Here is a 17,410-nt window from a genome sequence, read left to right on the forward strand (position 1 = left end):
AAAATATGAATTACTAAAATTAAGCTCCTTGGCTAGTGGTCTAATTTGAATTCAACAATTTATTAAATTCACTAAATTCTGCAAAATTCGGAACGCAGTTCAAATTAGTATTTTGGTTAGTAAATGTCTATACCATAAATACGTGTAACAAATAGAGAGTTGAAAAAAAATAATTGCTTTAATTATTTATAAGTTGTGCATCAAAATGTTAAAATCTTAAAGCATATTATACTTGAAACATATTTGAACTATGAGAAAAATAAATTTTATATTCCCCACATGGATCTTTGTTACAAATTAATTTTTCAAACACTCTTGTGTAAATAGATTCTCAGGTTCATGGTAGCTTGTATTGAATAAGCATCAACCATTTTATAATATAAACAAAAATTCCACTTTTTTACAAGTTTGAGAAGAACAGGAATATTTTGCAAATTTCTGAAAATGCATCATTTTTCAAAATTCATTTCATAGACAAGAGAAGATAAAACAAAAAAACTCCAATGGCGCATATAATTGTAATTGTGAAAATGATCACTAATAGAGATGAAATTGATAATTATAATCGATATTACTAAAAGTAAAAGGTAGATAAAAAACATTTTCTGTCGAATATAATTTCGAATAATGTTAATTTTGATTCTGACACTAAGAAGCTGAATTGTCTTTAGAACCTACTAAGAAACGCCTCAAATTTTATTATGGGAACTTGTTTTGAAATTTTTCCGAATTAAATTTGATAAAATACGCTATACTTAATTTGAGCAACCGCTTGAAAATCCAAAATGTCAATATAAAAGTTCGACACCTTAATAATACCCCTCTTACAGTTTAATATACGACGCCAATAACAATGATAAACAAACACTTTATATTTTTTCCAAAATCATTCTCACAAAAGTCGTCCTTAAACATTTCTTATATTCAATTGGAATACAATACAAACCAATATTATTAAATTTAGTAAATTTAGAAAGGTGTTGGTGAATAAAAGTTTCTTACGTAAAAAATCACTTTTATTCAAAATCAAAACAGTGGCTTTTCCTTTCTTTTCTTTTATTTCATTAAAAAACAACATTTTCTTTCTTTTTTCGCTTTTATTTTTTTTTTTTATATTTTGACCTAAATTGACAATCCTTTAAATTCTGGTGTTAGTTGTGTTAAAATAACGCAGCGTAAACTAAAGTTACTTTGTAATAAAAATTCTCTATAATATTATTGAGTTTGTATGTATAACAAATATGAACAGCAAAATATACATTGAGTTAATAGTTCAGATCAGAGCAGTATACTTAAGGAAAAATCAAAGTGAAAACTTAAAAAGTGTTGATGAAGTTCCGAAAAATATTCTTCAAAAAATTGTTTTTTAAACTTCATTTTCCTGTTTTAACACAGTAAAAAAAAAGCAAAGCAAAACTGTTATAACAGTGAACAAGTAAAAGAAGCAAAAAAATAAGAAAAAAGTAAAAAAAAACAACGAGATGATAAACTGTTATAACAAAAGAAAATTGTTAAAAGGAAAAACGTTTTTGTGTTCAGTTCACAAAACTATAAAAGAAAATTCACTGAAAAAAAAAATAATAAAAAACAAAAACAAACTTATAAAATTTTCCTCTTACCATCATTTTATTGAATTTTCGAAAAATAAGATAATAAAAAAAAAAAAAAAAAAATGCTTTTTAAGGAAAATATTAAGGTTTTTGTGGTTGAAATAATCAAAAAAAAAAAAGAAAAAATAAGCAAAATCAACGAGCAAAGAAATTAGCAAAAATTGAATTTATAACAAAAAAAAAAATAAAAAAGTGTTTAGATACAATAAAGGTAGATAATACTTTTTTTCCTCTGTTGGCGTATTAAAAAATGAAAAAAAAAAAAAATGAAAAGTTATTACAAGATTTTCTCTGATTTATTTTTGTGATAAAGGACAAAGGCATTAAGTGTATTTTAAATTTAATACCAAAATTTTTCTTAAATTATTTTAAATTTTTTTTAGTGAAAACCATTTTCATTTTCAATTAAATTAACACTTCCAATACCTCAATGGCAAGAGACAATATTAGTATGGATTTTGATGTATTTGTCAAAGATTTTGAAATTTCTTACAAATTAAAAATAAAAATAAATTTTTTATTAATGCAATTCTTATGCAATCATTCGCATTCATTAAAGGAATGTTTCAGCCACTATAACAATTCAAATGCAATAATCATTTAAATCATAATAGTAATGACTGTAGCCTCTGGTAAATTACGAAAATTGCATAATTTTATTGATATTTTTAACATTTAAATTAACAACGATATTTAGAACATATTCGCGTATTATTAAATATGTGGTTTGCACCAATTTTTATAAAAATAAGAGCTCATATGTAATATGTATATATTGGCTATTTATATAATCTTTGTGGATAATTTTTAATTCATTGACATTAATCAAAGGGATTTCCGTAATTTGAAATTTAATTAAATTAAAATTTTTATGACAAGGCCATTTATGTATTTAAGTTTTTCGTAACTACTTAACAAAAAAATCTGATGTGATCAGCACATAACCGACCGCAATGAGTGTTGTCTAGTTAAGTGAAAGTGTTACAAAATATTATAAAAATGTCTGTTAAATACTTCTTCCCAGTTTTTAGGACATTAGTAAGCTTATAGTTAACATACCTAGAAAAATATAAATTTGGCTCTTAGTAGAGTTTCACTTTGTACTACCCGAATTCCCTGAAATGCTCGTCAGTTAGTTTCGGTAACAACCAGAACTCAAATATTAAATTTCAAGAAATTCCATCAATTCGTTCCGTAGATTTGGTGAAAAATGTAAAATCGGCCCGCAGATCAGTTTTCGAGCCCTGATCTTTCCAAAAAATTTATATGTTCATTGTTTTAATACGAGGAATTCAAATATTGAATTTCAATGAAATCGATTGATTATGTCTCTTTATCTACGCAAAAATGTATATTTGGCCCATAGTAAACGTTCACTCGCTGAAGTAGACGACATTTCAAGAAAATCTGTTGAATGTTTTCTTCAAAATGATCAAAAATCTAAAACAGACCCGCTAAAGTGCAATTCCCGAGGCCTGATATATCCCAAAAGTTGATCAATCCGTGCCATAATCGAAATAAACTTACATATAAAATTTCATCAAAATCTGTTCAGCCGAACAGACATGCGTGCTCACACAGACTGACAGGTTGCTAAAAATAGTTTACTTATACTTCCCTACTATGGAAAAGTGCATTCCCACCAAAAACTCGATATGCAAAATTTGTTGCCATCACATAACCTACCTATTGTATACACAATACGGTCGGTATTTAACGGGACTTCAATGTGTTAATAATATATGTTTTTTTCATATATTCATTTAATCTTTCACAAAACCTTAATGAATACTTTCCCATAAATTTATATTTTGAATTTTGATGTATTTGTGCATACCATACATGCATACATCTAAGACTCAATGGAAATCCCGAAGCAGGATGATAAATTGACTTCAGACGAATAAAAAATATCTAGTGACATTAGAAGAACAAAATTAAAGTAATTAAAGCAATATTGATCAAAATAATTAATTAAAAACTTATTTATACAAATTTTTCTATTTCATATTCTTAATAATATTCTTAATATTATGAATTTTAAAATGCTTATTAAATTTACTCTTAATGAGTAAATTTACTAAGCATTTTGGTGATAAATAAAACATTTTTACTATAAGTACATTAGACCCTATTGATCCAAGAAATTTTCACTTATGTTTCAATCAACTTAAGGAACATAAAATTTACAAAGTTTATGTTGCATTATCAAATGAGCTTTATTTATACCTTAACCTGCATTAAAGAATAAATGGTGATTAAAGGAAAACTTTTTTAAAAATTTTTAATTTGCAGTTGAATATCTCAAAAACCAAAAAAATTTTAGAACCACTGTTATACTGAACCGCTGAGAAGGGGAATTTTATTGGATATAAAATGAGTATTCAAAACTTGCTTCAACTGATTTTCAGGTATTCCAACTTTAAGAACACTTCGAAAAGAGAGACAAAAAACTAAAGTGTTACTAGGCGGTTTCCAGCCCGGATACCCTGTATAGAAAAAAAATACAATGATTGAATTGAAAATAAGAAGCACTTAGAGTTGTATAAGTCGTCACGATTTCATGATTTTATTTAAGGATTAAAGTATTTCCTTGGTACAAATAACTCAAATTTAAAACTCAAATGAATTTTAAAATTTGTAATTCACAACAAATCTTGAAATTATTTTTAAACTAAATTTAATATTAGTTCGAAAAAATTATCTATTAATTTTATTCTGAAAATTCTTTGGAATAAAAACAAATTTTTATATTTCAATCAGATATAGAAGACATTAGAGAATTGCCAAATACAACAATAATAATAATAAATATGAGAGTATACAAAACAAAAGAAATCCTGTAAATCTTAATGTAAAAATAGGATTATGTTTTTTTTCACAAAAAAACTCTCGCGCATTTATAAAAACAAAAGCAACTATAATAAAGGTATCCATTCAGCGTTATTATGCGATCATAACCGAAATTCCGCCATTAGTTTCCTCTTTTTGCAACATTATTCCTTATAATAGCTTACCTACACTGTTCTCTTTTCATTGTTATGAAATTTACAGTAAAAATAAAAAAAAAACGAAATAAGGAAAAAAATAGAAATAAAAAATGGGACAACGTGCTTTTTATGCAATTTTAAATTATCACAATGGTTTTCCATCTGTACTCCCATGATACCTCCTTTGTTTTGTAAGAATGTGACTCTTTTCATCCGATTCCTATATAAATTATCCAAAGATTTAACAATACGTATATACTTATACGTAATACGGATGGGTAATAAAAGCTGTAAGAAATTCAATACTAAAACGAGTAAATAAAAAAAAACAAGAGGATAAAAACGAATTTTTTAAGTTTTGTACAAGTATTGAAAACTCATTAATGGCTTATTTAGTGTTACCAGAATTGAAGATTACAAATTTTCCTGTTACTTCCTATTTAATTAATTAGAGTAGGGTTTACAATACTTTCATTGAGTCACAAAATTCTTATGTCTTGATGATATACGGGCGGGTATAATAAAGACATAATTTTCCCTATTTTTTATAAAATCATCAAGGTGAAATAAGAACAAGCAGTAATAATATTACAAGTAAAACTTTTTTTTTTATTTTTCGAATCGAATTTATTATATTAAGTAAAGTATAAGTTTCAGCTTCCCAGCTCATTAATAAATTTTCTGTTTGTGTGAAATTTCCATTTCACATCTTTTTATAGCTTCTGAGTTACATATAGCCCAATAACTTTTCCAGTTGTATGTTAGCTACCAGAAATTTCAATGACTTTTATCAGACACATTGGCCCTACTAATATATTCGTTCTTGTGAAATTCTAATTTTACAGCTTTTATAGTTTCTGAGATATAGCCAAATAAAATTTGAAGTTGTATGGCAGCTACCCGAACAAGTACACCGATCATGTCCAATTTTAATAGGCTTCTGGCACTTACTGCAATAAATCATTTGTGAAAATTTGGTGAACTTGGCTGAAAATAGTTTTTGAGTTATCGCTGGAATGGACGGACGGACGCAGAGACGAACAGACAAAGCTAAATCAACTTAGAATTCGACGGTGGTCTAAAACATAGATTTGAGTCTACATCTCAGAGCATTATTCCTTAGCGTTACAAACGGTAAGGCAAATTTAGTATATTTAGTGTAAATTGTTATTACTATACAAGAATTATACACAATATAATCTTAGCTATGTTAACTATTTTATATATGTAAAATATTGCTACAGAATCCTTGTACGTATATATTAAACTAGAATCATAATTTTATTCATTAAAATTTGTCGATTTCCTTGAATATTTTTTAAATTAATAGAATCATTAACAATTTATTTATGTTCACTACACTACATTCAATATTTATATAATTATAGTAAATTTTTTATATAAGAAAAAAATTATTTAAAAAAATAAAATGAAGAAAAATACTTACAAAAAACATTTAATTTCATTATATTTTCCCGTATACCATGCTTAACTAATTCATTTGTAGCACGACATTTCAATTCCTTTTCATTATCCTGTCTTGTTGGTGTTAATGTTAGTGTTGATATACTGATATTACCATCTTCTGAAACCTATATTTAAAAAAAACACAAAAAATTCAGTCACATTTTTTAATGTTTATATAAATAAATTGAAAGAGACAAAAAAAAAATATAAGAGAATAAATAATATCACATCTCTTTTTCTCTCTTATTTAAAACAAGAAGAAATAAGGAGGAATGTAGAAAAATAACATGTTGAAAACAATGCAATTTCATTGCTACCATTTTAATTATCATAGGGATTTTGGAATTTATTATTCTTCATTTCAGTAAAAAAGCAATAAAATGAAAACAAAATAGGAAACATAAAATAACCTCATTTTATAGCACCATTTGGTAGTTTTATGTACATATATACATACTTTTCTATAATGTATAAAAATATTATATAATTTTCATTTTTATATAATCAACTAAGGAACACAAACTGTACTAGTATTGTTTTTTAAAATATTGCAGAAATATTAAAGTTTTTTTTATAACAATTTTGTTTTGTATTTTAGAAAACACGCTTTTAAAGATTTCAATTTGAAAAAAAAGGAAAGGTTTATGTACCTATTTTATCTATATAAAAATAATATTTACAGTTATACACTAATTTTGTTGTTCGAAAAATATTATGGTACGTATTCCTAACGGTAAATGTATACAATATTAAAAACCTAAATAATAATTATTATTTACACAATATTTTATTTTCATTTATAATAAATTATGTTAAACAATATTTTTCACAATAATTTCATTTAAATTATAATTTTATCCTCAAGCGAATATTATTCTCTATTATATTATAATTAAAATAGATTTTGCAACTACGCTAATGAATATTGTATAGCTTTTGTAAATTTAGAACAAATTTTCATTCAAGTATTATTCTAATTTATTATTGTTAATAATAAATTTAAAATATTTAAAATATTTTAATGAAACTTCAAAAATATTATTAATAAAATTTAAAGATTTTCAGTTTCAAAAATATTTACAAAAGATTTATTGATATAATAATAATCATGATACTCGTAGTATAATAAAATTTTTAAATTTTCATATAACAGATATATTTATACAGTGCCTTTCATTATTATTTAAATGCAGTGTATTTATTTATTTAGAGAAAATGAAATCAAAAATACGAGTTTGTGAAAGAGAACCGGGATTTTCTGTTTCGACATTCGAAGCCATGATATGTAGTTATTTGGAATTTTACGATGTTAGAAACTTTAATAATATGCTTATGTTCTTAAACTTTATTACTTATTTTGAAGGCGAAAATTTAAAATGTTTTCTTTAATATTTTTATTTATTATATAACTGCTATAGAGTTCTAGATTGTACAATAAATTTTGATAAGTTTAAATTGTCAAATTAATCGTGTATCTTACTTTTTCATCTCACTTTTTATTCACTTTCAAATTAGAATTCTACGTTTTTCTAAGGGATTTTACATTTTTTTCCAAATAAGATTACTCATTTCTTCAATTGGATTTTTAAAATCCAATTTTAGAAATAAATTGAATAAATTTTGTTAAACATTTTAGAAAATGATGAACGAAGCTACGACAACCAATAATTAAAAGAATTTTTCGATATAAATAATTTATTTTGCTTGTTCATAACCCCTGAGATCCGTATTGTAATAATACTGCATTAATGCAGAATTCAGCTTACAAAAACCAATTAATGAATTACGTATCGATACGGAATTATCAAAATTCCGATGTTAGGGAATATTTTAAATTCAAAAAATTTTAAAAAATTGTAATTGTTACATTATCTCAACGCTTTTAAAATTTATAAAAATACCTTTTGTGTTGCTAATAATTCAGTATTATCCATCCACCATGTAATTTTTGCTGGAGGACGTGAACCAATTGCTTGACATTCAATTTCATATTTTCTATCAGCTGACATCGGTTGATTATTAAATGATATTTCAACTTGTAATGGTCTTACTGTAATAATATAAATAATTAAAGTAAAAATATTCAAAAAAAAAAAAAAATAAAAAGAGCAATCTAATTTAAGTTTAAAAATAATTAAGAACAAATTTCTTATTGCCGCGTTTTTTGCCCTATAGATATGAATTTTTATATTCTTGTTTCGTCGAGAATGAAAGACTATAATCTTAAATTAATTTTTATTAAAAAATGAAAATTAAAAATCGAAAACTTTTAATTAGAGTTTACAACCTTTTTAGTATGGCGAATTCTAGAAGGTATATTTCATTATTAACATTTGACTCCGCCATTAAAAATCCACATCCCGGCGTTAATATATAAAAAATTAATTTAGTTATCAGGCTTCAATAATATTATAGGAACCACTAACTAACGCACCAATTATTGTTTGGCCTATAAAAACATAGTTTTTGATATGGTTTATATTTTAAGAATAATGAAAATATTTCGTTTAACATCATATTTTAATAATTAATTTTTACTCACAAACTGCAGGGGACATACTATATGATGTAAATTATATTTAAACACATATAAATTTGTGAGTTTTATAAAATAGTATTTGTCTATTTATAGAATAAAATTATTTTATAAATGTGTAAGTATCTATTTTTCAATAGAAAAATATTAGCTTGAAAAACTGCTTTAATAATAATAATAAGTTGTTTTTTGTTAAGAAAATCCTCATTGTACGCTGTTCTACTAATATATAACTTCAAACTTATTATACAAGTTCCACACTTAAACATAATCTAAAAATTTGGAAACAATATACTTTTTAGGTTTTGCGAATGGAGAACATTTTACAAAATCTTAGAAAGCGATTTTGTTTGAAGACAACTTGGGGACTTAGTTATATTGGCAGATATATGAAGTACCACAAGGAAACTCCCTTGTAGTACTAAGTGAAACCTATGAACAATACAAAATTTTTTTGGAAATCATTAACAAGGAATCGGGATCTAGAAGACATTATTTTCAAAAGAATTTTTTTAGCTAGTGAAGACAGTAAATTTATTATTTAATTATAGAGTTTTCCGTGCCTTTTAATTAATTTAAATAAATTTAATTCCGAAATTAAAATTTTGAACTTATTATAGAAAATAAAATTTACAACTACATTAAAAATTTAGTGGATTTTAAAAAAATTGTCATTACTTGTACAAGCGAATTATTTTGCATGTTATTATAGAAATAATTAATAATAGTTCGGGATATTTATGTTACATAACTTCGATTTTCATAAATGTGATTTCATTCTAGAGATTTTAAATCAGCAGATATAACCTACAACAAAAATAACGTAATAATATCTGATAAGAATTTCGGTTTTTATATTGTCGGTAAAATATTAAAATTAATGTAAAACTGGCAATTTACTAATATTATTGTTATTTTATTATTTAATTGAAATAAAAATATAAAATCAATATTTGGACCATAATATAAATTTAAATCAAAAAATATATTCTATCTATGTATATTTATATGTATAATAATATATATGTAAGTGCTTATAGCGTAAATTTGGTGTCAATTATAATTATTTGAAAATAAAACTTACAATATAATTCAATAGTAACATTTGCTGCCATTGTTTTCTTTGGAAAATTACTAGCCTCACATTTAAAAACGGCATGTTGATGTATTCGTGATAAATTTCTCACAATCAATTTACTGTTAATTGCTTGAGGATTTGAAAAGTCTATAGTACTTGGCAATACATGACCATTCATTGACCACGTAACTGACGGAGGTGGATTACCTGTAATGAATAAAAATAAAAAAATTTTCAAATGTAAAAATAAATATTTTTTTTCTGAAAATGGTAATTTTGTCTCTTTAGGTTTATATAAGCGTTTAATAATAAATAAAATTATAAGTAGTTCTGGAGGTAATATGTTTTTCTATAAAATTTTTAATAAATCAATTTTTTTTTAATTGTATTTTCCAAGGACTTCAATTGTATTTTGAAGGTTTATTTAACAAAAGTATAATAAAAACTAAATTCAGATACGAAAGATACGCATAATAAAGTTGGGTCAAACCAATGGTTTGTATTGTAGCACTTTTCCCTTCAGCAAGTGAAAATTCTGCTTTTAAATACAGTCTATGTATACCTATCACACATTCTAAAAATTATTTTTATTCATATACAAAACTTTTTCTAGGATTGCATATATTTAGGATCAACGATTTATGCAGTCTTTGAAATAAAGCAAAAATTAATATAAAGTGGGGTTAACATAATGCTCGATTTTAAGGTTTAATTATGTGAGTTAAGAAAAATAATTATATTTTTTAATGTCATGGAATTTACCGTTAGCTTTTTGTGTTTATAGAAATTTGAAAAAGCTTGCGGTTTCGGAAATATAAGGTGTCAAAAATTCAAATTTTACAAATTTCAAGAGGCAATAACTTGAGAGGGGAAGGAGATGGAAAAAAATTTTCTTCCAACGAAATGAACTATTTGTTAATGTCTAAAAGCCCATAAATTTCAAGCTTCTACAGGTTGGGGTCTAGAAAATAAACGACATCAAAAATTTGGAAAAAACGGACTTTAGATAACGGTAAATTTGAGCGGCCATTTTGTTTTTCTAAAGTTAACCTTTAGTATACCCCGCTAGGGGAAGCAAGCCACTGCCTTTCTGCGTTTGCAAAATTTGAAAAATCCTTATGGTTTCATTGCACTAAATAGTTAAAGAATGGCATTTTTAGGGTTTCGGGGGGGTATAATTTCTAAAGGGGGGGAGATAGATAAAAATTTTGTTCTACAAAAATAAGTTTCTAGTAAAACTCTATGTACGTACAAAATTTCAGCTTTTTCTCTTCAAGGGTGTAGAAGTTTTGTAAACAGACACACGGACAGACGGACGGACGGACGGACGGACGGATGGACGGACGGACGGACGGACGGACGGACGGACGGACGGACGGACAGAGTGAAACTAGTAAGCACTTTTTTTCAAAAATTTTTTGGAAAAGTGCTAAAAAATTGTATAAAATGTGATTTATAAGAAAGTCTCAAGTGAACAATCATCCACATTGCATATTTTCGGATTAAAAATAGTTACAGAAATTTAAAGAAGTAGAGCTGGAATATATTCAATTTTATTGGAGTGCATCTTAGTCATAATTCAAGAACAGGTTGAGCTAGGCTTATAAAATTTTTACGATTTAGGGTAATTTCGATACAAAATAATAATTATTACTCGCACAAGATTAAAAATGCTTTACTCGTATTGTGGAGGCCATAAATTATAAAGTTTTATTTTACTACTGCATAAAGTAATAACTGTCGCAGTATTATTAAATCGACAATGGTAAAATTAATTTTATATATTATCTCTCATTGTAGGCTGTTGATTGTTAGTTGGAGTGATAATGTAACGCGAATTTAAAAGATTTTCGAGATGCACGCGTTCAATGAATCCGAAAAGCTTTTGCAAGGGCAATGTCACGAAACAACTCACTTACAAGCGATGTTCCACCCAAAAATTTCCTTTTATTATGGATCAACACTCCACATTTCCTGAAATGGTAGAACGGTGTCTCCTTTTCTTTGCCACAGACTCTACCAGACCCGTAGGTTCTTAAACTGGAACGTTCCTTGAACCTGCAATGTCCAATCAAGAAATCTGTGAACATTTTCAGATAGTGTTTCGACATTCTTATAACAGTTTTAAAACGTTTTCGGTTGCGATTTTCCACTAGCTCTTTTGCTTTAGAACTAATTTTTGGTCAACTTCAATTTCCTTATCATAAAGAAAAGCCAACAAAACACTCTTGCGCGTCTACATGATTCGGTACAAATTATTTTTCCAAAAATATCATATGCTATTTTATTTCATTGAGAAAATAAACTAAATTATTTTCCAAATTTTAGGTCATTATTCTAAACAGAACCTACAACACTAATATTATAATATTAGACTCTTTTAAACAAAGCCTTAGATTGATATATATCTCTTATATCTATTAGTGTCGCACGGGTTGCCTAGATTTGAGGCATAATATCAGTTAATAGCAGGTAATAGACATTAACATTCTAATTATTTATACTGCTATTATGTATTTTATGTGTATTAAGATTAGACACGAAATGTGTTAATATTCAGGCTAATTGTAGCATTTATTTTGATTATCTTACATGATATATATTATTGTCTATTTGATATATTATATGTAGGCACAATATTAAATTACTCTTATCTCTACAATATAATATTTAATAATTCATAATATAAAAGTATATAATAATGTAGAGCGACATGCATATACATACATAATAAAATTGAAATACTAATATTGTAATACATAACATGAAAAAAATAATTTATTTTTGTTTTTGTTATAAATAATGTAATATAGTATTTGTAAGTATGTCTACATAATAAATAAAAGAATAATAATTAATGTAAATCATAAAAATGTTAAAATAAAAGACAAATTTCCTTGTGATTATGCTTTAAGCTTAACATTTTCATGCCACATTTTAGTAATGTGTGCTACAAGTAACTATGTGTTTATGTATAATATTATTTTTTTGTTTTTTTTTACTTCTTGTTATTTTTCTATGTACATTTTCCTATTTTAATTTGATAATTTTTAATTTGATTAAGTGTACAGAATTACACTTTATTTGTTTAACCAAAATTTTGGACACCAAACAAAAGATTGAAAAACAAGAATATTTGAAAAAAAACGAGAAAAAAATAGAGTTGACCTTGTCAACTCTGCGATACCCGTACGAATTTGTTATCCTATGTGCGATTAACTAATGTGTCATAACTAACTATGGGGCAGACTATGACTTTAAGGTGCCGTATTAACATGTTAATTTATGCAAAATTTCAGTACTATGTGTTTTTGAAAATACTGGTTGTGCCAAAGTACTATTGAAGTTGTATGGCAGCTACCAGAAAGAGCCAAGAAATTTTAGCAAATTTTTTCAAGCACATCGGCCCTACTAATATTTTCGCTTGTGTGAAATTTCAATATCACATCTTTTATAGTTTCTGAGATATAGCTAAATAACTTTTGAAGTTGTATGGCTGGTACCAGAAGGAGCTAAGTAATTTCAACGACTTTTATGAGACACATTGGCCCTACTAATATATTCGTTTAACATACGTTCGTACGTGTATAAAAATATAATTTAAATTTACTTCATCCCATTATTATATAGATGAATAAAGAATATACTGGGGTATTTGACAAAGATTTTACTGCAATAATAATTATTGATATATTACTTAAAATCTTCTAAATAATTTTAGTTTTCGATGAATGCAATGAAGTTTTTATCACACTTAACAAAATTTTATGCAATTATTAAAGTTGCTCATTAACAAATTGGCTTGTAATTTTAATGTCATTATAAAAATTATAGCGAACAAATTCTGGTAAGAGAAGATTTAACTCAGCTGAAACAGCAAAGATAAAATAATCTTAAATAAATCAACTTATATTTGTGTAAAAGTACTAACATTTCAGACGATCTTAACCAAAAGAATTATATACTCTACATTTTAAAAATGTGACCGTAAAAATTAATTTTTAAATTAATTTGAAATGGGCAAAGCCATTTCACATCAAAAACCTTAAGGACATACCTGAGCTATAATTCTGAACATAAGGCTTGAGTCTGAATCTTCTTGAGTTGTGTCTTAATTTAAGCAGGCTTTTATGCTGAGCGAGATAATATGGTGCAAGGTATAATTTAACCTTTTCTTTTAAACCAAACAACTTTATTTTATTTATTTCTTATAATGGTATATCGTTTTATTGCATACTTTTCGGGGAACGAACATTACAAAGAAAATTAATTTGATCATTCTTCATCTTTCTTAAATCATTCTTCTTAAATCTTTGATCATCTTCATTTGCTGCTTAAATTAAGACACGTACAAATTTTCAAAAAATTTTTGTTTTTTTTTCTTAAAATGTTAAAATAAATTTAATGAAACTAAAAACCAGTTGGAACTTGTTTGTCATTGATTACTATCTGTCAGACTTCTATATAAAAACTTAATAGTAATTTGATATACTGACTTGAATATTAAATATCGATTTTAGGAAAAATTTTTCATTTATATATAAAATAAAAATCACTTTTTAATGTATTCATTAAAGTATAATTGTATTAAATTAAAAAATAAGTAAGAAATTACTGGAAAAAAATAATATCGAATTGCTAAAGAATCTACAGTTTTCACATTGAGGCAATTAAACAATTTGCGATATAATTTACGATACAGAACAAATTTCTGTGTTTTCTAGGAAAACTTATTACAAGAATTATTTGCGTTGTTTCAATTAATATAACTTGAATAACATATAAAAAATTTTATATTTTTTTTTAAGAAAAGTTGGAATACAATAACGTGTTATTTACTCATATTTCATAAAAATTGGATCTTGTATTTTCTGCGCTTTTAAGCAAATATTTTCATGCTGATGAAGTAGTAAACAATATACTTGATTTCTAGTTAAAATAAATTATAGATAATTTTAATAAATTATTCTTCAAAGTTATTGAAATTTCATGTTTAAATTGAAAATTGTTATAGTATGAGAAAATTGTTTAACAGGAAAATGAAAATTTTATTTCCATACTAAAAATTTATACTGGAAATTTAAAATTTATTCAATATGTACCAAATTCTGATTTAATGATGGAGTTCTCTGAAACACAAAACTGCAGAGAAAAGTCATACAATACTAAAAAGCTAGAGCAAACTTGAATAATAGTTTGTTACAGTTTTTAATGGTGTCAAATAATTATTACATAAATTCTAGAATTTCTTAAAGAGTAATTAAACAATCTCAAAGCGAACAAATTATTGGAATCCCATTTTTTCTTAGATTTCATCGATTTCATCATGACCAAGCTTCTGTACTCTTTTTAGCGACCGCATTGCATGCAAAAATGAGGGTGAAGTGACGGCACCAAATCTCTGCTGACGAGTTTTCGATTGGAACGCCCTTCTCCATAGTAGGGAAGCATACATAAACTATTTTAAGAGAGATGTCGGTCAGTCTGTGTGTGGGTCAGTCGGTCTGTTTACTTGTCGGTCTGTGTGTTTAAGTATCTAAATTCCGGCTGAACCGATTTTGATGAAATTTTATTTATATTAAGCTATGGCATTTATTTTAGCTATGACATGGATCGATCAGCTTTTGGGATATATCAGACATCGGAAACGAAATATAAAGAGAAATAATCAACCAATTTTTCTGAAATACTTTTTATATTACACTTACTATACTTTTTATATTACACTCTTTTAGGTATGTTGAGTAAAACTTCCTTACTTTCATAAAATGAAAAGGAGTATTGCGATCGGTTATGTCACATCAAATTTTTTTTGTTTTTAATTGATTCCGTTTAACAGTTATAATTATGTACCCTACTTATCAATGATATAAGACCAATAATATTTTTTTCAAATTTTAAAATAACCTTAATTTGAATACATTATCTATACATAGAAATCACATTGATATACTGAAAATTTTTAGCAAATTTGTTATCAAATAAAAATTTTATGTACCTACATACATATATCTACTTTCCATAAAATAAAAATTGTTAAACACTTGAAAATTTATTGTAAGCAATGTAAAAATTTCTCCATAAGAAAATATTTTTACTTCCCATATGAAAAAGTAACTTTTTAATTTAAATGATGGTATTTTTTTTTCACTTAAAACTGCTGCTCAAACTTTAGTTTAGGTCACCTGGGTTACTTTTCGAAACCAAAATATGTACTATAAGTTTTAACACACACATACATAAAAATCTATAAGAAAGTTTTATTTTTTAATTTTTGCTTTTGTTGTTATACTATAGCTTTCTTTCTTTTTCCTAAAACTTAGTTTATGCAGTAAAATTCTATATGTGTGTATAAGTGTGTATGTTTATTTTTCATGAAATGAAAAACTCTAATAATTTAAAAGTGGTTTACTCAAATTGAGTTTGTTTTCATTTTTTTTTTCTCCTCAATACAAGAATAACATAAAAATATTATAAAATGCACAGAGATGGACTAATAGCGTAAGCAATGAGAAACACTTATTCCTTTGTCATTACTGAGATAACTTAGTAAATCAACTTAGCGATCGCTTTTAATTAATTTAGAAAAATTATTGCCATATTGTATATTTTAAGTGGTCATTTTATCAAGGTAATCAATCAATTTAAATATTAACACGTAATATTTTATAAATATCGTAATATATTATAAAAATATCGTATTTAATTACTGTGATATGGAATCTGTAGAGGTAAAATATAATAAAAATTTTATAGATTTGTACCTATAATTAATTAATCAATTATTTTTTTTAAGTAGATAGCATGATTTCTATAGAATCTTTAATTTTGATTCTGGATTATTGTAACGGTAATATTTTCTCATTAATGATCTTTACTTCGGTATTGAAAGGGGTTATAGGTAATTTAAAACAATTACATTAAAATTTATTATAAATTGCAATTACTATTCCTATAAAATTTAATTAATTTTCAATTGAAAACGAATTCTTTATTTTTGCAATAAAATCTTCAAATTCTATCAAAGTTAACTTGAATAAACCTATTATATATTTTTCATCTGGATTAATTTTTTATATTCAACACTGAACATAATATTATTTTTATATACCTAAAAAGAAAACATAAAATTCATGGAGTTTAATTTCATGTTAATGGCGTTTTGTGGTGTAGATAATGGTGGCATTTTAATAACTTCCACTTTAAATTTCACTTTTGAAAATTTTAATTTTTCATAATGTTCTCAAATCACGCTAATTAAATGGAAAAGAAATTAAAAATGTATAAAAAGTTTTTATAAAAATTAAAATTTTAATAATGCTATAGTAAAAAAATATCGTCTATAAATGTATAAAAAAATGTTGAAAAAAGAAGGAGGGAAAAGCAATTTTTTAATTTGAAAATTACGTAATATTTGAACACTTACAAAGAAATCATAGAAGGAAGTTAACACTGATTTTAATAGCATGCTAATACATTATATTAAAATTTTTCAAAATAACATAATATTATGGAGAAACCTACGTGTTTTCAGTGCATTGTTTTAACATCTATATACACATAATAATATGTAAAAGTATATTAAGGCTATTATGCCTTGAATGTTACTAAATTTGAAAAATTCATTTTGAATATAAAATAAAGTAAAATTTTGTAATAACACCCGATATTTTTACTGAATAAAAAAAATTTAGTTCTCACTTCGAGTCCAGAATTCATTTTTACATTT

The 17,410-nt window shown here is 25.3% G+C and overlaps 1 protein-coding gene across 2 annotated transcripts in view; it reads right to left on the minus strand.

Annotated features, from left to right (window-relative positions):
• The window catches only part of LOC129609527 (hemicentin-1), a 226,023-nt gene that overhangs the window by 93,433 nt on the left and 115,180 nt on the right, over positions 1-17,410 (minus strand). For both annotated transcript variants that reach the window (XM_055521488.1, XM_055521487.1), the window contains exons 6-8: positions 9,688-9,888; positions 7,969-8,117; positions 6,048-6,192 (exon numbers count right to left, since the gene is read on the minus strand). In XM_055521488.1, coding sequence (XP_055377463.1) covers positions 6,048-6,192; positions 7,969-8,117; positions 9,688-9,888 — 495 coding nt within the window. The remainder of the gene's footprint in view (positions 1-6,047; positions 6,193-7,968; positions 8,118-9,687; positions 9,889-17,410) is intronic.

This window comes from Condylostylus longicornis, unplaced genomic scaffold (assembly GCF_029603195.1).
Source record: "Condylostylus longicornis isolate FDR11 unplaced genomic scaffold, ASM2960319v2 ptg000040l, whole genome shotgun sequence".
In the NCBI taxonomy this organism is placed as follows: Eukaryota; Metazoa; Arthropoda; class Insecta; order Diptera; family Dolichopodidae; genus Condylostylus; species Condylostylus longicornis.